At 42.1% G+C, this 19,161-nt stretch overlaps 1 protein-coding gene across 3 annotated transcripts; it reads left to right on the top strand.

Moving 5' to 3' along the window:
- Positions 1–1,942: 1,942 nt before the first annotated feature.
- dcxr (dicarbonyl/L-xylulose reductase) lies at positions 1,943–19,123 on the top strand. Of its 3 annotated transcripts, none has more exons than XM_059653710.1 (9): positions 1,943–2,202; positions 7,014–7,111; positions 7,492–7,646; positions 10,398–10,440; positions 12,352–12,451; positions 14,640–14,764; positions 15,628–15,745; positions 16,666–17,281; positions 17,333–19,123. In XM_059653710.1, the coding sequence occupies exons 1-8, from the start codon at positions 2,151–2,153 to the stop codon at positions 16,767–16,769; spliced, it is 795 nt and encodes a 264-aa protein (XP_059509693.1). In that variant the 5' UTR covers positions 1,943–2,150; the 3' UTR covers positions 16,770–17,281; positions 17,333–19,123. The 3 variants fall into 3 exon arrangements, with proteins under 3 accessions (XP_059509693.1, XP_059509695.1, XP_048411150.1); XM_048555193.2 differs by lacking the exon at positions 14,640–14,764 and adding an exon at positions 13,861–13,925 and having other exon boundaries at positions 1,958–2,202; XM_059653712.1 differs by lacking the exons at positions 16,666–17,281; positions 17,333–19,123 and adding an exon at positions 13,861–13,925 and having other exon boundaries at positions 1,951–2,202; positions 15,628–15,733.
- Positions 19,124–19,161: the final 38 nt, after the last annotated feature.

Raw genomic sequence — 19,161 nt, 5'->3', positions numbered from 1 at the left:
TAGATGAAGTGTAGCTGTTAAAAGCAGAAAATAGATTGGCTCCCCTCAGGGCAAACCCATGCTAACAAGACATCAGATCATCAGGGGTATGTGGGTTATAGGGGGATGGGTCTGGCTGGGATGCTTCAAGGGGCAGTGTGGACTTGTTGGGCCAAAGAGCCAGTTTCCACACGGTAGGGAATCTAATCTAAATGGAGAACAGAGTTCATGGACTGAAGTTGATGAGCTTAAAGTTTGAATTCTGAAGACCGTAAAGAACCTAAGTTCAAAATTAGATGCTTTTTCTCCAGTTTACTTCAAGCTTCACTGGCATGTTGCAGTCCTCGGACAGAAATGTTAGCATGAGCGTAAGGTAATGTACTGAAATGGCAAACAACGAGAAGGTCATTGACAGAGTGAAAGTGTTCTGCAAGGCAGTCATCCAGTCAATGTTTGATTTCATCAATTTGAAGGAAAGCTGTGTTGTGAGCAGTGAATACAGTGGTCTGGGTTGAAAGAAGCATAAGTAAATTGCTGCTTCTCCAGGAAGGTGTGTTTGGAACTTTGGACAACGAGGAAGGAGGAAGTAAAGGGGCAAATGTTATACCTTCTATGAATGCATGGGAAAGTGCTATAGTGACAAAAGATGAAGATTAATCTGGATGTTGCTGTAAACTGCACAGGAGAAAAATCAAAGGAATGTTCAAAACATTGTGTACTTTTAGACCATTTTATTTGCTTTTGAAAATATTAGAAACAAGGCTGTTAGATTAATAGTCAAGAATCATGCACTAGGGTAATGATGAATCTGATCCATTTGCAGTTGCTATGGAAGCACTTAACAATGAACCTGCTTGGGTGTTCAGTGACAGGTGTATGGTTGGGGAATGGGATAGTCTGTCTGGTTGAAATTCCAGCAATCCCTCCAATCAGTGGCAATTAAGTTAATATAGTGGCAACAAGAAGAAAAAGTGCATTTGTAATGTAAATAACCATAACGAAGAAAGGAGTCTCTATTAGTGAGGCTAGCTGAGGAATACAATTTGCAGAAGAACCCGGTGTAGGACATAAATGCCATCTTGCGCCTGTTGGGGTGATTGACATGTTTCTGAGGAAAAGTACTTGCAGTTGATTAGAATCCTTAGGACTTTCAAAAATGCTTTAGTGTGCATAATCTACTTTTTGTAGTGCAATCACCATTGTAATGCAGAAAACAAAACACCCAAGATAACAAAGTGTGAAGCTGGATGAACACAGCAGGCCAAGCAGCATCTTAGGAGCACAAAAGCTGACGTTTCGGGCCTAGACCCTAAGATGAAGGGTCTAGGCCCGAAACGTCAGCTTTTGTGCTCCTAAGATGCTGCTTGGCCTGCTGTGTTCATCCAGCTCCACACTTTGTTATCTTGGATTCTCCAGCATCTGCAGTTCCCATTATCTCTGAACCAAACAGCCAATATGTATATGACAAATTCCCACAAACAGTAACATAATGAACTTGCTAAATTGGATTTGGATTGTGGAGTGAACATTGCCGAGGAGGGCATCAGGGATAATTTCCTTGCTGTTTTGTTGAAGTGGTGCCAACAAATCATTCACCTCTACCTCAGCAGGTCATCACATTCAAATGGATGGTAACTCGGACAGTGCCACACTCCCTCAGCAGTGTACTGGGGGTTTCAGTCGTAGTTAGTTTGTACTGTGGGAACCTGAAGCCACAACCTTCAGACAGGCCAGAGTGCTACCAACTGTAGGCTGCTGTAGACTTATATCATGACATGGAATAAAGAAGGCCTTGAATGATCTCATTGGATGGTGGAACAGACTGGATGGGCTGAATGACCTCCTTTTGCTGCTACTTGTGGTTTTATTTATGATCTTGGCTCTGGAAAGTTGGTCAAAATGATTCAAAGGGGAAGAAATATATTTACAGAAAAACTGACATTTCAGTTGCACAAGGAAGTCTTCAGAAGCAGTGGGTGGTGCTTCTGAAAAGGGGGAGGTGTCGGGTGGCTCAGCTTGAACCAATCTGAGTGTAAATCGCTGCAGTTTAGAGACCAAGTGAGGACGTAGGCTGGAGTATTCCGTGTCGGTGAAGAGGGAGTTTACTTTAGTCTCGTTACCCAGAGGTCAGGGCTCACCCGTTCAAAGCCCTTGACTGGGGCCCTGGGAGGATGGAGCAGAGCCTAGCCCACAAACGAGCCCTGGTTACGGGCGCCGGGAAAGGTAAGAAGCCCGGGGAAAGTAGCGGGGAGTCAGGCCTCGGCCGCTATCGTCCAGTCCCCTTGGTAGCCTCTGAGGTCCTGCATTCTCTGTCTCTCTAAATCTCGCACAAACCTGGACTGGATGTGTTCAAACTTTTCCTTTTCCCTGCCTATCAGAGGGGCTGTCACTAATACATTGTAACTTCTTAAAGGAACAGAAACCTGGGGACCAGTGTTTCAATTTGTTGTACTATTTCTGTAATCTTCCCCACTAATTGTGGCCTCTGGAGTATTCTTGATCTCAATCACTTTGCATCTAGTTGCTGTGTCTTTAACAACCTTGATTCCAAGCTCCACAACTTGTTACATCTACCTATCACTGTATGCCTCATGGTGCTCCTTGGGATTAGCTTTTGACTACTTGTCCTAATATGTGCTTCTCAGTGACAAGTTTTGTGATGTTTTTACAACTTGTAAGAAACTGATACTTCAAAAGCTAGTGAAGAGCTTCAGAAAAATCACTCAATTTTAAAGGAAGGCCTTCTGTGTAATCCATCTCTGGGACATCCAGGTATGGATATACCTACCTGCTCCCTGGGCGAGTTATTCATCACCTTATCAAACTGAGTTGTATCTGACAATGCAACTTTCCCATTTTTGGATAAGCTGTTCTCCATGTTGAATAGGTTGACCTTTGTTCTGAGTCTGCGAGGTCTTTTTACAGCATTACTGAACTCAGTGGGATTCTACTCCCTAGTAACATATTACCAGAAATAAACATTCTAGTTAACCTGTGAACTTTAGTTAACCAGTATTTGACTAATGAAATGTATGTCTCTGACGTTCATAACAGTTCTCGTGTGGTCTTCCCACAGAATTGTTAAATGGTCCAATAGTTTATCCTCCACATCTCAATCCAGGAATTAATTTCACAATATATAATTGCTCTTTATATACAGGATTTCTTTATTATTCCTGAAACTACATTTGCTGTTGAATAGGTGATAATGCGAACTGCAGATGCTGGAGAATCCAAGATAATAAAATGTGAGGCTGGATGAACAAAGCAGGCCCAGCAGCATCTCAGGAGCACAAAAGCTGACGTTTCGGACCTAGACCCTTCATCAGAGAGGGGGATGGGGTGAGGGCTCTGGAATAAATAGGGAGAGAGTGGGAGGCGGACCGAAGATGGAGAGAAAAAAAGACAGGTGGAGAGGAGAGTATAGGTAGGGAGGGGATAGGTCAGTCCAGGGAAGTCGGACAGGTCAAGGAGGTGGGATGAGGTTAGTAGGTAGGAGATGGAGGTGCGGCTTGGGGTGGGAGGAAGGGATGAGTGAGAGGAAGAACAGGTTGGGGGGCGGAGACAGGCTGGACTGGTTTTGGGATACAGTGGGTGGAGGGGAAGAGCTGGGCTGGTTGTGTGGTGCAGTGGGGGGAGGGGACGAACTGGGCTGGTTTTGGGATGCGGTGGGGGAATGGGAGATTTTGAAGCTGGTGAAGTCCACATTGATACCATTGGGCTGCAGGGTTCCCAAGCGGAATATGAGTTGCTGTTCCTGCAACCTTCGGGTGGCATCATTGTGGCAGTGCAGGAGGCCCATGAATGGACGTGTCATCTAAAGAATGGGAGGGGGAGTGGAAATGGTTTGCGACTGGGAGGTGCAGTTGTTTATTGCGAACCGAGCAGAGGTGTTCTGCAAAGCGGTCCCCGAGCCTCCGCTTGGTTTCCCCAATGTAGAGGAAGCCACACCGGGTATAATGGATACAGTATACCACATTGGCAGATGTGCAGGTGAACCTCTGCTTAATGTGGAAAGTCATCTTGGGGCCTGGGATGGGGCTGAGGGAGGAGGTGTGGGGGCAAGTGTAGCATCTCCTGCGGTTGCAGGGGAAGGTGCCGGGTGTGGTGGGGTTGGAGGGCAGTGTGGAGCGAACAAGGGAGTCATGGAGAGAGTGGTTTCTCCGGAAAGCAGACAAGGGTGGGGATGGAAAAACGTCTTGGGTGGTGGGGTCGGATTGTAGATGGCGGAAGTGTCGGAGGATGATGCGTTGTATCCGGAGGTTGGTGGGGTGGTGTGTGAGAACGAGGGGGATCTTCTGAGGGCGGTTGTGGCGGTGGCAGGGGTGGGGTGTGAGGGATGTGTTGCGGGAGACGCGGTCAAGGGCGTTTTCAACCACTGTGAGGGGAAAGTTGTGGTCCTTGAAGAACTTGGACATCTGGGATGTGCGGGAGCGGAGGTGGAGGAATTGGGAATAGGGGATGGAATTTTTGCAGGAGGGTGGGTATGAGGCGGTGTATTCTAGGTATCTGTGGGAGTCGGTGGGCTTGAAATGGACATCAGTCAAAGGCTGGTTACCTGAGATGGAGACTGAGAGGTCCGGGAAAGTGAGGGATGTGCTGGAGATGGCCCAGGTGAACTGAAGTTTGGGGTGGAAGGTGTTGGTGAAGTGGATGAACTGTTCGAGCTCCTCTGGGGAGCAAGAGGCGGCGCCGATGCAGTCATCAATGTAACGGAGGAAGAGTTGGGGTTTGGGGCCTGTGTAGGTGCGGAAGAGGGACTGTTCCACGTAACCTACAAAGAGGCAGGCATAGCAGGGGCCCATGCGGGTGCCCATGGCCACCCCCTTTGTCTGTAGGAAGTGGGAGGAATCGAAAGAGAAGTTGTTGAGGGTGAGGACGAGTTTGGCTAGGCGGATGAGGGTGTCGGTGGAGGGGCACTGGTCAGGCCTGCGGGACAGGAAGAAGCGGAGGGCCTTGAGGCCATCTGCATGCGGAGTACAGCTGTATAGGGACTGGACGTCCATGGTGAAAATGAGGTGTTGGGGGCCAGGGAATTGGAAGTTCTGGAGGGCGTGGGTGGTGTCACAGATGTAGGTAGGGAGTTCCTGGACCAAAGGGGAGAAAATGGAGTCCAGATAGGTGGAGATGAGTTCGGTGGGGCAGGAACAGGCTGAGACAATGGGTCAACCAGGGCAGGCAGGTTTGTGGATTTTGGGAAGGAGATAGAAACGGGCCGTGCGGGGTTGGGGAGCAATGAGGTTGGAGGCTGTGGGTGGGAGGTCCCCTGAGGTGATGAGGTCATGAATGGTGTTGGAGATGATGGTTCGGTGCTCGGGGGTGGGGTCATGATCAAGGGGGCCGTAGGAGGTGGTGTCGGAGAGTTGGCATTTGGCCTCGGCGATGTAGAGGTCAGTGCACCACACTTGTCTGCGGGTTTGATGGTGAGGTTGGGGTGGGAGCGGAGGGCTGCCTGTTCTGCGGGGGAGAGGTTGGAGTGGGTGAGAGGGGTGGAGAGGTTGAGGTGGTTAATGTCTCGACGGCAGTTGGAGATGAAGAGGTCGAGGGAGGGTAGGAGGCCTGGGGGTGGTGTCCAGGAGGAGGACTTGTGTTGGAAGCGGGTGAAGGGGTCAGTGGAAGGAGGGTTGGGTTCCCGGTTGAAGAAGTAGGCATGGAGGCGAAGACGGCAGAAAAACTGCTCTATGTCCGACCGTGACTGGTATTCGTTGATGTGTGGTTGTAGGGGGACAAAGGTTAGGACTGACTGTTCGTCCTCAGTCAGTGGGAGGTCTGGGGAGATGGTGAAGATGCGGCAGGGCTCAGTGTGGCTGTCTTCACTGGGGTTGCTGGCTGTGGAGGTTGTGGGCGGAGCGATGAGGTCGTCGGCTGTGGGCAGGGTTCTGTCGGTGGTGGGAGGAGCGGGGTGGGCGGCAGCAGCTGCGGTGAGGGTGGTGTGTGTGGTGTTGTAACTGGAAGTGGTGGCGGTGACTGCAGCAGCGGTCCCGGAAGTGGTGTGCCCGGCGGTGGCGGATGTGACGTCATCGGTGGGGTCTCCGGCCATGTATCCATGTTTCTTTGTGCCTATGGTTTAGTTGAATTTTACAGACGTTTTATGCACTGTTAGGCCATCATCTCTCTACTTTCTTTAAGCTGAAAGTCAAGTCTCACCAGCTGTCTTGCACCTGGGATCTGGGTTCTAGTTTTAATTCCATTAGCCTTTCTTCTGGGTGAGATAGAAAAGGAAGGAGGTTGGGGGTGGTGTCCATAGTGCTGTTGTGCCTGGGGAATTTTATTAATTCCACTATTTAGTGGAATAGTTAAAATTTGGTTGGCAGGATACCATTAACCAATCAAAATTTGATGCCAACATATTTTGATAAAGTTATCTGACTCTGTGTTGTCTCCAGATATGATTTGGAAAGGCTGAGGGACTTGAGGCTGTTTTCATTAGAGAGAAGAAGGTTTAGAGGTGACTTAATTGAGACATATAAAATAATCAGAGGGTTAGATAGGGTGGATAGGGAGAGCCTTTTTCCTAGGATGGTGAGAGTGAGCACAAGGGGGCATAGCTTTAAATTGAGGGGTGAAAGATATAGGACAGATGTCAGAGGTAGTTTCTTTACTCAGTAGTAAGGGAATGGAATGCTTTGCCTGCAACGGTAGTAGATTCGCCAACTTTAAGTACATTTAAGTCGTCGTTGGACAAGCATATGGACGAACATGGAATAGTGTAGGTTAGATGGGCTTCAGATCGGTATGACAGGTCGGCACAACGTCGAGGGCTGAAGGGCCTGTACTGTGCTGTAATGTTCTACGTTCTGTGTTTAATTTCTGCTGAAGTTGTTGTACTGGAATTTTTGGATTAAATGTTCATCGGATCTGTGACTGCAATCCTGGGGAATGGGTGGAGGATTGGTTTTAGGGGTTGGAATGGGGTGGTGATGCGGATTGTGGTGGTGGGAGGGAAAAAGGAGGGATGTGACTAGGTGTGTGGTGGGGATTAGATTTTGAAATTTTACTTGTTCTTTATTTCATACTAACAATATTTGTTGCAGGCATTGGAAGAGCCACTGCTAAGGCATTACTAGAATGTGGTGCAGAAGTTATTGCATTAAGCAGGACACAATCTGACTTGGATAGCCTTGTTCAGGAGGTATGTAAAAACATGCTGACTGACTTTACAGCGTGAACAGGTTTCCAGTCCAGTTGAATAAAATAATTCTTTAAGTTAGATTATGATGTCTTGAGTTTTTAAATGTTCTTTCCAGTGTTGAAGTTAACTGGAAGTACAGTTCTGGAGATGCTGCGAAACAAAAAACAGAAAATTCTCAAACAGGAGGTAAAATGAATGAATAGATCTCTCCACTGCTATTATCTGAGCTGAGGAGTTGCAAAATTTGACTCATTTAGTTAAATCAATTTTGTACCAGTTTTATTCTGTAGATGATTAACCACTTGATCTGTATTCAGTAATGCATACTCCTAAATGAGCTCGCCCATATTTAATGAGGATTTTGTTTTTATCTTTTTTAGTCCCCTAAGATGTTGACTATTTGTGTGGACATCAGCGATTGGGAAGCCACGGAAAATTCTCTAAAAGATATAGGCCGTATAGATCTTTTAGTGAACAATGCTGCAGTTGCCATTTTGCAGCCCTTCCTAAGTGTCACAGAGGATGCATTTGATAAGTATGTAAAAGATAATGTAAAAATCTGACCTAGTTTTCTTTTATTTAGAAACAAGACTTGTACACGAAGGAAAAATCTAATATGCATTTTGAAATTATCTTGGGAATAAATAGTCACATTCTCGCATTAAAGCTGTGTGTACATTTACATAAATTGCCTAAATAGTTTGCTTTGTATTTCCTTAGTTGTGCTCTAATAGGTTTCCCTGTGAGGGAGCATTTTGTAAGCTGAAATGTTCAGTGTTGAGTCTGAACCCAATTAAGAAAACAAAGGCAACATGTTTGTTATAGAAAACCTACAGTTTTGCTCATAACTTGTCTGTTTTTAACTTTTTAAAGTTTTTTTATTTAAAAGGTATAGAACTGTTTTTTTTTGGATCTGCTTGAGCACTAATATCCATGTAGGAACATGATGTGGTTTAAAATGAGAGGGACTGGCTGAACATGTAGTATTCAGCAATACAAAAGTGGAGTTGTAATACTGATCTTTGGGAGGACGTGGTATTGGAAAGAGACACAAGCCATTTGGCTGAAGAGTGAAAGCCATAAATCGTGCTATTTGGGAGTATTTTCCAGGCTTCCAAATAGTGACAAATAGAGGAAATTCTACAGGGAACTCTCAAATGTACCAGGTCTGTAGTGATAATATTGGAGGGGCTTCCTGTAGATTTGGATTATGTTAATGTAAGGAGGAGAAGGAAGTGCTGAAATGTGTTCAGGAGGACTTCTTTTGTTTTGTTTTTGGACCAGTGCATCGTTGGATCTGGTGATGATACAGGGAAATAGGCTGAATGGCCAAATTATTGTTGGTAATACTCTGACTATCATTGCTGATCATTGTGTAAGAAGTTGTTATTTTTCATTTAACAGGCAGAGCGAGGAATAATTTAAATTAGTCCCCTTCCTGTTTACTTCTAAATGTGATGAGGGATCCAGTATGAGAGTGCAATCAAAGTAGAGGTTGTCTGGAAAAACTTTACAAAAGTGATTTCTGACGAAGATATTTTGGTATATCCAAGGAATCATAGATTTCCTACAGTGTGCAGACAGCCATTCAGCCCATCAAATTCACACAACAGTCCAAAGAGGAGCCAAATAGAAACTTTTCAGGGTGCTCTTGAAGGTTTTCCTCTGCTTCCAAGCTCACTGAGGGTGAGCTGGATCTTAGCAAAAAGGAAGATCACAAAGTATTTGGTGCAATGATACTGCTTCACTTCACCCCAGAATTGGGTCTGGGGTGAATGCATTGCTTAGGATCATGGCTTGTGTGTCTTCCTGGAGCAGGTGGTAGACAGTGCCAAACTCTGGAGGCAGCTGAAATGGAGGAGGACGCTCCATAATCTCCCACAGCTGACAATGTTGAAGGTCTTTGAAGCCCAAGAAAGCCATGTAAAGGTTTGGTGTTGCTCCCTGCATTTCTCTCATAGCTGTGCAAGGAAGATCATCTGTCTGTTTTTCCCCCACTTAGAACAGAATCTGCATTGCGATCTTGGAGAAGGGAGGTTTGAGGAGGATTCTTGTGAAATTTTCCAGCTGCTGACAGCTGCGAGGTTCCTTTTGTAGTTACTGCTGTCAAACCAGTCACCTTTCATTCTTGTGAAAATGGATGACGTTTGCATTCTCCTGGCTTGTGCGCTCCATCAGATAAGGGAAACGAGTGTTAATTATATTTTTAGTGCTTGTGTAGGGATCCCATTTGCTCCTAAGGTGTTTTTTTTCAGCTGCCTGCTGTAGCTTGTGCTGGTGTGGGGTTGTGCTAAAGTGCGAATCATGCTGCAGGATGGAATCAAAGACACTCAAGCTCTGACTGCCTTACTGTCCTTGATTACTTCTCTGTTCTTGAGCAGCAGTGGAATGGGTTTGTTTTTGGTACAGAGACTGTCGATGGTCTTGACAACACTTAAGAAAATATGTATATCTTGGTTGTCAGCCAACAACTAAAATCAAAAGAAAAATTGGAGAGCACAAGGGTAATTTAAACTTGCAAGGTAAAATGGGAGAAAGGGACAACTGGATTGCTTCACTTGGTTGGTAGTACATTAACTTGCCAAATTTTAAAGCTTTCCAACTGTTTATACAATACCCACAATTTCTGTAACTTCTTGTATCTAGGAAGAAGCTTGTTATGGGAAGAAGGAGAAGAGACAGAATATTGACTGAAGGGTAACTGCCCTCCAGAACCTAGCTCTGGGTATATAAAAGCCACTGTTTGCACAAGACATGCAGTTAGAGGAAAGTGGGCAAGATGCAAAGCATGTTTCTTTTTGAGCATTTGGTGCTTTTTCTGTTCATGTGGGCAAGAAAGGAAACAGGAAATAGCATCTGATTAAGTGGAGGTAGACTAAATTGAAAGACTGGTATGAGTGGAGCGTGTAGATAATTAATGCTGGTACTGGGATCAATTAAAGGGAGCCAATTTTATGGATGGATGTGAAATACAAGGGCTGGCAAGGCATTCACTTCTTCCAGAGGAGACTAGAACATTGGGACATGGAGGTCCCGAGGCTGCAATGGAAACTTGTGTCCTGCTTTGGTGTCCATACTGCCTACCTGCTGGTGGTTAAGTGACTGATTTTTAATTTGAATGAAGCCAGCTGCCATCCAAAATACTGATCTAACATTGCAGATTCTGAGCTGGGCAATATCTATAGAGCTGGATAGCTTATGATAGGAGAATAAAACTATCAGCTAACTTGTTTTCTAATTTTAGACTCATTCTATTATCTTTATCTTTTCTGTATCTGATTTTCAGATTATTTGACGTTAATGTGAAAGCACTGTTGCATGTTTCACAGGTAAGACTTTGAAGTGTGGATGTAGTTTTTAAAGATGTCAATTTTCTTGCGAATAAATATATAATTTTCAATGAGATTATATTGTTTTTAAACTAAGTAACGCTCTGGTTGAGGGAATAGGCAGTTGAAAGCTCAAGAATGTGAGGCTGAAAGTTTGCTGAGAATGATACTAGAGATTGAGGTGCTTTTGCAGAGTATGCGCCTCCAAGTTCAGGCAGAACCTGCATGTAACACTTCCATTCAGCAGGGAACTAGTGAAACTTGCCTGTTAGTAAGGAGAGTTTGAATCTTGGGTGAATTGCATTTAACCAGTGAAGCAGTTCGCTGGTGCTTTAACACTGTAATGCTGATTCGGATAACCCGCACCACTGTGATCATGTGAATTCTCTAGTGTCATCCCAAAATTGGAAATTTTGCTTTGTCCTTGGTAGATTAGTTATGAAACTGATGTAGACACCAGCAGTAGGAGTGTGACCAAGTGAGGAATAGATGATATACACATTTATTTCTTCTGATTTGAGTATTAAAAAAACTTAACTGCCAAATAGCCAAAATGTTCCAAATGCGGTCTGATCAGAGAAGGAAGCCTAGAGAAGCCTCTGAGCCTAGCAAAGGTAGGATAATAGGAGTTGTGCAAAACAACCATAACTGAATGATGGAGCGTACTTGATGGGCCAAATGGCTTAATTCTACTCCTATATCTTATTGTAAGATTTTGACTACGTTTAGTTGGGTTTTTTGGCTTTTCTGAACTGTAATGCCACAAGTAGTGGCTGATGTCCAGGATTAGGCCCATTCCTTGTGTGTACTTGAACAGTAGGTGTCAGGGAGTTCTCTGCAGGGCTTCAGTATAGTCTTATTCTGTCTTTATTGAATGCCCTTTCACACAGATGTTACTACATCCTAGCTAGGGATGAAAACCAAACTAATTTCTTGTCCCTTGCCATTTCACCAAGACCATTAGTTGCTGAGACAAAAATTGAAATTGCTGGAAAAGCTCAGCAGGTCTGGCAGCATCTGTGGAGAAAAATCAGAGTTAATGTTTCAGGTCCGGTGACCATTCCTCAGAAGTGTCTGTTGTGAGGAAAGGTCACTGGACCTGAAACATTAACTCCGATTTCGCTCCACAGATGCTGCCAGGCCTGCTGAGCTTTTCCAGCAATTTCAATTTTTGTCTCTGATTTACAGCATCCACAGTTTTTATTTTAGTTACTGCAGTGGAGGTAGGCTAAGATCATCTAGTCTCTGAACTTGGGGTAGTCAAAATCTTACCATAAGATATAGGAGTAGAATTAAGGCATTTGGCACATCAAGTTTGCTCAACTCCTATTCTCCTACCCTCTCTAGGCTTCCTTCTTTGGTCAGACCACATTTGGAACATTTTGGCTATATACCTTCTCTGTATAGCTGAAATATTCCAACTGCGGTCTAACCAGAGCCTTGGGCAGCCTCAGTGCTATGTACCTGCTATTCTAGACATCTTGAAATGAATGCTAACATTGCATTGACCTCCTAGCTGCCAACTGAACTTAACCTTACATTTTCCAGGTCAATTTGAATTTGGCCTCTCTCAGAAATGAGAGGTGAATCTTCTCTAACCAGGCTGTGGGTCTCTTTCAAATTCTGTTTTGAAACCCAGTGTTCTGAGTTGAATAGGCCGGCTAGGTGATGGGAGTGAAACTACTTTGCATATCTCATCTCCCTTATAAGCCATGAGTGACCAGGAGGTTCCCGTGAGAGTTGCCAATATAAACCTGTCAGCTGTTACACCTTTGTGGAGCATATTTTGTTCAATGGTAGTTACCATCTACATCTCATGACTCCTAACGTGAGCGATATTTCTGCACAACTTCCATGGATTGCTACTGCAGCAATTTCAGAAGTAATTGAAGTTTTCTTTGTTTTCAAAAGATAATTGCAAAGGGGATGATGTGTCGTGGAGAAGGTGGTTCTATTGTGAACATCTCCAGCCAGGCATCCAAGTGTGCTTTGAGAGATCATGCTGTATACTGTGAGTGCTGTCCCTTGCTTTATCCATCTCTTTGTGAACTAAGTCTTTTAGTGTATATTTTGGAATTGGTAGCACAATAAGTCACAATTTATGGCAGCTATTTCTTTTATACAGTTGCAAATTTCAGGAAATTGCAAAATTCTTCACTTTGTAATCAGCCTGAACTTTTCTTCAGAATCTCCTGTGCATATTTGGAAAGATCAAGTTGGACTGCTTTTAATAATCCAAAGACAACATTAGCTAAACACTAATTCAAAATGCGCGTGGGTTATGGCAGTGCCTTTGGAAAGAAACTGGTTTAATGTTTCCGGTCTGTTTCCAGCCCTTGCTGTTCTTTTTGTTTTTTGAATAAATACTATTGCAGACAAATTATAATCTAAACCAAAGACAAATTCCCCACTTGATGTTTTACAATATTAAAATCCCATGCCACCATGCATTTTACACTAGCTGTGGATACTTTAACTTCACTGGTCTGGTTTCCTTTTTAAAATTCTTTGGGGAAAGTACATTTTCATTTTTCTTTGCCTCCTTGTTGCTTTGAATGTGAAGTGCTTGTGATTTTTTTTGTCTACTTAAGTAGTGGTACTTTTGTGTTAAGTCAGCCTTGATTTTTGTATTTGTCTTTGAATGGGACTTGATTACAGAACTTCCTTTATGGGATTGTGAATGCTTCCAAATGAGGCAAGCTGATACTTGAAATGATAGATGATATAATCAAAGCATATGTGACTGAGTTTAATGAATTGACAGCTGCTTTTCAAATAGCTACTTAATTGTAAGCCTTTCTTTCAGATCAATAAATGCAGCTTGACTTGACTAAATTTTTATGCCTAGCTACAATTATCTCTGCTCAAAGTTTAATTTTCTTGAAGCTGATGTTGACATCTTTTCTGTTTACCCTCCCCTTGCCTTAGTAAATAAGTGTTTCACAGGGAGTAAAACTGTTCTAATAAAACCAGTAAGTCAATGCAAATTTATTTAACCTGAAGAAATAATGTATGTACTTCTGATCCTTTATCCCCTGATTTCCTTTTTAACGAGGCAACTGCTGCTTCCTCAACTGAAGCCCAAAGTTTTAATTGTTGACTTCTAAAGTGCATTCAGTAATTAAAGCACCTCATTTTTGTGAATGAATGTTACTAGTTAAACATATTTTCCACGGTTAACCGACTACCACCGCCCCCCCCCTAAAACTTTCTGATTATGTGTGCACGAGCATATGTACGCACTGAATAAAAAGCTCTGAGGGACATCTTGGCTGATATTGTGCTGTCCCCTTCTGTCAGTTACTGCCCCATAAATGTAACAATTAAGAATTGATTATGGTAGCACCTCTTAACTACAAGAGTCCATTAGGAGAGCAAGTTGCCTCTTTAAATGCATCTTTTTGCCCTTGCTGTTTAAAGGTGCCTCAAAAGGAGCTGTGGACATGCTAACAAAAGTGATGGCACTTGAGTTGGGACCACACAAGGTAGGCATTGAAAGATGCAAGCTACTGGCTGACTTTTTAGATTCCATAGCCTTCCTAAAAGGTGTTTTTTAAAAAAAAAATCATTATTCATTCATTAGGACATCTGTTGACCTTTTAGTCTGATCTTTAATGATCAGCTAGGTTTGGACCTTCTCTATTGTAGCAATATTCAGTGTTCTACGTATAGCCTGAAGATAGAGGTAGCAATTCCCCAGTGCGTTCAACAGAAGCCTAACAGTAGCTGGTACATTGTGAATGGGAGATGAAGAGTGAGTCCTTTGATATCAGCGACAGATTAACTGCACTTCAAATAGAAAAACCTGGTTACTACAGATTTGCTTTTCTACCATCTACGCCCAGCTGCTAATCAATGAATATTTGATCTTTTCTACAGAATTAAATGAAAAAGTCCTACAAAGTGTGAAGTGATACTGATTTAGAAGTGCTGTACATTTTTGCTGCTAAAGATTTTTTTTCCATTTGCTAAACCACAAAATGTAAATCATTATTCAATTTTCCCTCTTGATTAATACTGAACACCTATTTCAGCCAAGCAGTGAATGTTTCATGTTCTAAATATGATGAGTTCTAGTCTGCATAATAAGATGCAGGAAGCTTTAAGTATCAATGAGTATCATTGTTACAGGAGGTTTACTGGTGTATAGAATAGCATCTAATGTAAATAATCCTAATCTACTTAACCTTTCTTCATAGCTAGCGCCCTCCATACCAGGCAACATCCTGGTGAACCTCCTCTGCACCCTCTCCCAAGCATCCACATCCTTTTGGTAAATGTAATGAAATGTTGTGTCATATCACAACATGTAAGTGAATATAAGGTAATTTTGTACACTTCCTTGAAACTGCTTTTAAGATGTTTTGGTCTTTTTGAAGAATTGCTTTCTTACAGCTTTTAAAATGCTAGCACCTCACTCATAGGAATGTTCTGCTTTTTAAGATTGGGAGAATTTAAGGAAATCAGTGTTCTCTATCTTGATTGATGATGTTGTTGAGGGAACATGTTTGTTTTCCTGCAAGTTGCTGATTTCTCTTTAGTTACAATTTGATGCTTGGGCTTGGGCTTGTGCCTAAAACCACAATGGCCACGTCATCTGACCGTGGAAAGGATATCTCTAGAATTCAACTGGCCAAGGCTGAATGTTGTAGACTATCAAGCTTGTATGGTACTTGAGTCAAATGTATGAAGTTAAACTTGAACCTTGACATCATCTATTCACTCATAGTGGTGTAAATTCTAAATATCAATGCCCACAGTGTGATTAGGAACTGGTTCTTTCATATTGCTCCATTGTTTCAGAATTCCTGTTTGATTTCTGAAAGAACACCTGATATCACTTTTTCAATATTGTATTTCTTTTCAAATACAACCTCTACTTTTGGATATACAACAGTGGTCCACTAGAGGGTGTTCAGTAGCCTCTTCAGTTCATGAAACAGTTTTCAGGTTTACATATGGTATGGGAATTTTATAGTAAATTGTGGTAATTTTCCATTTTTTTATAACGGGCTGAATATATTTAGTTCAAATTTCTCTTTTCTGGCTAGCTCATCTCCTGCAACTGCAATGAATTTCAGTTTAAACTGATTTCTTGAATTCTAAGATTTGAAGTGCAGAAGTATTTGACTGCCTTTGACCAAAAAAAAACACAGCATTTAAAGGATTTTTTTTGTGCTTTCTCAGATCCGAGTGAATGCAATAAACCCCACTGTAGTGATGACTGCAATGGGTCGGATTGGATGGAGTGACCCAGCAAAAGCAGCAGGAATGTTGTCCCGTATCCCACTGCATAGGTTTGCAGGTGAATGAGCAAGTACAGATGTATTTTTGACTTCTCTCAACACTGGGAGAAAGCCCACACATTCTTAATTGATTTCATCAGAGTTGAATATAACTATTGTCCACAGCTACAGAACTATTTTGTTGTATAATTTGTATTTGATGGTCTGTTGACTTTCATGTTACCACTCTTACTACTTCATTACCATAAAAATAGCCTTGCTGCATATATTTTTAAAGCACTGACTGAATTCCCTTTGCTTAAAACAAGGATTGGAATTTATTAAACTAACATGACCCTAATGCCAGTGAGGGAGTTAATTGCCAATAAACAGGCAGATGACTTTTTAAAATGTTTTGAGATGGATCAATGTTCGAACAATCCTGGATCTGCAGCAATTGAATCTTAATAGGAGTGTCCCCTTGGCCAAAGTATTTTGTGCCAGACCAATTCCTGAAGTTCTACGGATCCCAGGGAGTAAGTTTTGTCTCAGAAACAATAGTAGAATGTCTCAATCTCTTTTATTGCCTTTAATGCTTAAACAGAGGTGCTTATTCAGGTATTGAATGTTTTATAAAACTTCATATGTAGTGTTTTTTTTAATGGGGAGGAACATAAGTGAAATGGCACACTTCTATCACCATTGCCCTAATGTTGGGAAGGGGGTGGAATTTCTTTTCCCTCTAAACATTTGCGACTGCTGCTATACCATAGTTGAGTAACCTTGCTCAACAGGTGTCAGATTTCTGGTTGTCTTCTTATCTTTCTTTGTCATAGTTTTGTTAGTTATGGAAATATCTGGCACTAGTTTTCGGTTTTGTCACTGTCACTTTCATTTTCATTTCATACCGACCAGATATGTAGTTAGTCTTTAAATCAACATTCTGAATTGTTGTGTACCATATTTAACAGTTTAATTTTTAACTTTCTCTTTTTTGTAGAGGTAGAAGATGTGGTGAATACAATAATCTTCCTCCTCAGTGACAAGAGTGCAATGATAAATGGAGTGACTCTACCTGTGGATGGAGGATTCCTTTCTTCATGAATTAGTCTTTTTAGTAGGATTGGTAAATAGTTCCCGCAATGTTGCTGAAGATGTGTGTCCTGTAATAGCTGGTTCATTAAAAATCCTTATCAGATTAGGTCACCAGTGAGGTCCTTCATTTTATTAGCTTCTGTGTTACATACACATCACAAATTCAGCTTGTATCTTGACTGCAGTCCACTGTTATCCTCTTTAGACAGTAGTAGTTGGTAGTAGGGCAAGTGGAAATTTCCTTGCTTCTTTTGGAAGTATAATTTCAGGTGCCAAAAGAGCAAATCGTGATTGGTAACTTCCTTAATCCTGACCATAATAGTTGTTCAAGGTGTGCAAAAAGTCAAGTGAATGTCTACTGTTGGATGTTCTGAAATTGTTCTGTAATTGCTAAACAACAGTGTGCCAAACTAATACCAGTTGATCTTGTAACGTGACTCCTCTGTGCTTGCAAGAAGTTAGAGGCAGCTGCGAACCAAATGACAATGTTTCAATCGTTGTCATTTTTAACTACCAGGAAGGTAATCTTTGGGGGGGGGGGTGTGGGTGTGGGGTGAAGACTTGGCAGGAAGGTGATCTTTGATTTTTTTTTAGGCAGGGGGGAGAAGGTAATGTTGGAGGCAGCCAGTGGAAGGTGGCATCATCAGAACAAGTATGACAGTGATGGAGAAACTGGGAGAATGGTACTGAATCTTGTAGCAGCTAGAGTGTGACGAAGTGTAATCAAGGTAACTGCATGAGTCAATGGGTTTGTATTAGTTGTTAGTGAACAGAACAGAAATGGAAGTTAAGGAAGAGAATGAAATGGACAAGTAAAGTGACAGAAGGATGGAAATTGTTAGTAAAAATGAATTTTTCCAATCCTAGATGATGGAAGAAAGCTACATCATCAATAATGCATCAGAAAAAAAATTGTGGGTGGGACATGCAAGTATCCATAATGACATATTTGACTTGGAGGAGTTACATGTGCTAAAGGAGAGGTTGTTGAGTGAGAATGAGTTCAGCCACTGATAGAGGACAGTGGTAGATGAGACTGTACAGGCCTCTCCCATTGAAGAAACATAGAGCCTTCAGACCAGCTTGATGGGTGAACATATAGAAGAATTATACATTAATGGTTAAGGGAAGGTTACTAGGGCCAGAAAACTGGAAATTGTGGAACTGACATAAAGCATCATAATCCTTTTTTGATTCTTAGGACTGTTTCCTTCTTTCTGTTTCCATTTCTACTGATAGACTGTCCATTAACATCCATTACAAGCCTGCCAACTGTCACGATTACCTGGACTACAATTTTTCCTCCACTATGGCCTGCAATGATATCATTTTGTCCTCCTAGTTTTTCTGTCCCTTTCACTTCTGTTCTGATGTCTCCTTCCACTGGGCTGCCTCTGGCGTAACTTCCTTTTCCTGAAACAGAGATTTACCCTGCATTCCACCAACTATATCCAACCCACTTCAAACACTTCTGCCTGCATCTATTCTCCTCCTTTCCAAAACAATACTAGAGTTCCTCCTTGTCCACACTTTCCACCCCTTTGCATTCAAAGGATCATCTTCTGTCATTTCCACCACTTCCAGCAAAATACAGTCACTAAACATCTTCCCTTCCAGTGTCAGCATTAAGTAGTTCTGATGCTGCCAGATCTGTTGAATTTCTCTTTTTTGCTCATTTAGTTTGGTCAAGTTTGAATGCAAAGTATGGAAAAATGTTATACACTTAAATCTGCTGCAACAATAAAGACCGGCATTTGCACATTCCAATGTGCTTTAAACATTAAACATTTAATACTTCAAATGCAGGCTCTTGTAAACAGAGATGTGGTGATAACTGGGTGAAGTTTTTGTAGTGTCTATTTACAGAATAAATATTGGCCAGACTTTGTTAATTGGCCTTTGTTTAATGTTTCACCTGGAAACAACAGGTCAGCTTTGTTTATTGTGCTTAAATGCTGAAACAAGATTTGTATCTTTCTGAATCAATGTGGATATGTTGTGAACTGAACCACAGATGATACAATTATGTATTTCTACTTGCTATCTACTGTGCATATAATCACTGATAATATTTTATTCCTGCTGGGGAAAGAAAACTTGACCTCTTTTGTACTTTAAGCAATTCCATCTGTTTCAGCAGCTTTACTTAAGTAGTCACCAGGTGGGAGAACTGCACAATAAATTTGTAGTGAAATTACTGAAATATTGAGCACTGTAGGTAATCATCAAGGTAATAATCTTTGATTTGGAATACACTTTGCTGTTCACATCTTCCTGTTCACTTGGTAAAATAATGCCACCCAGAGAATTTAAAGGAAATAATGGTAAATGAAGCAGCTGGACTTGAGGTTTTGATCTTAAAAATTGAATTACACATTTTCAAAATGTATTAAGTTTTTAA

Source organism: Stegostoma tigrinum, chromosome 22 (genome assembly GCF_030684315.1).
Source record: "Stegostoma tigrinum isolate sSteTig4 chromosome 22, sSteTig4.hap1, whole genome shotgun sequence".
Lineage (NCBI taxonomy): Eukaryota > Metazoa > Chordata > Chondrichthyes > Orectolobiformes > Stegostomatidae > Stegostoma > Stegostoma tigrinum.
Note: the sequence above shows the minus strand (reverse complement) of the source record. Positions and strands in the feature narration are given on the sequence as shown.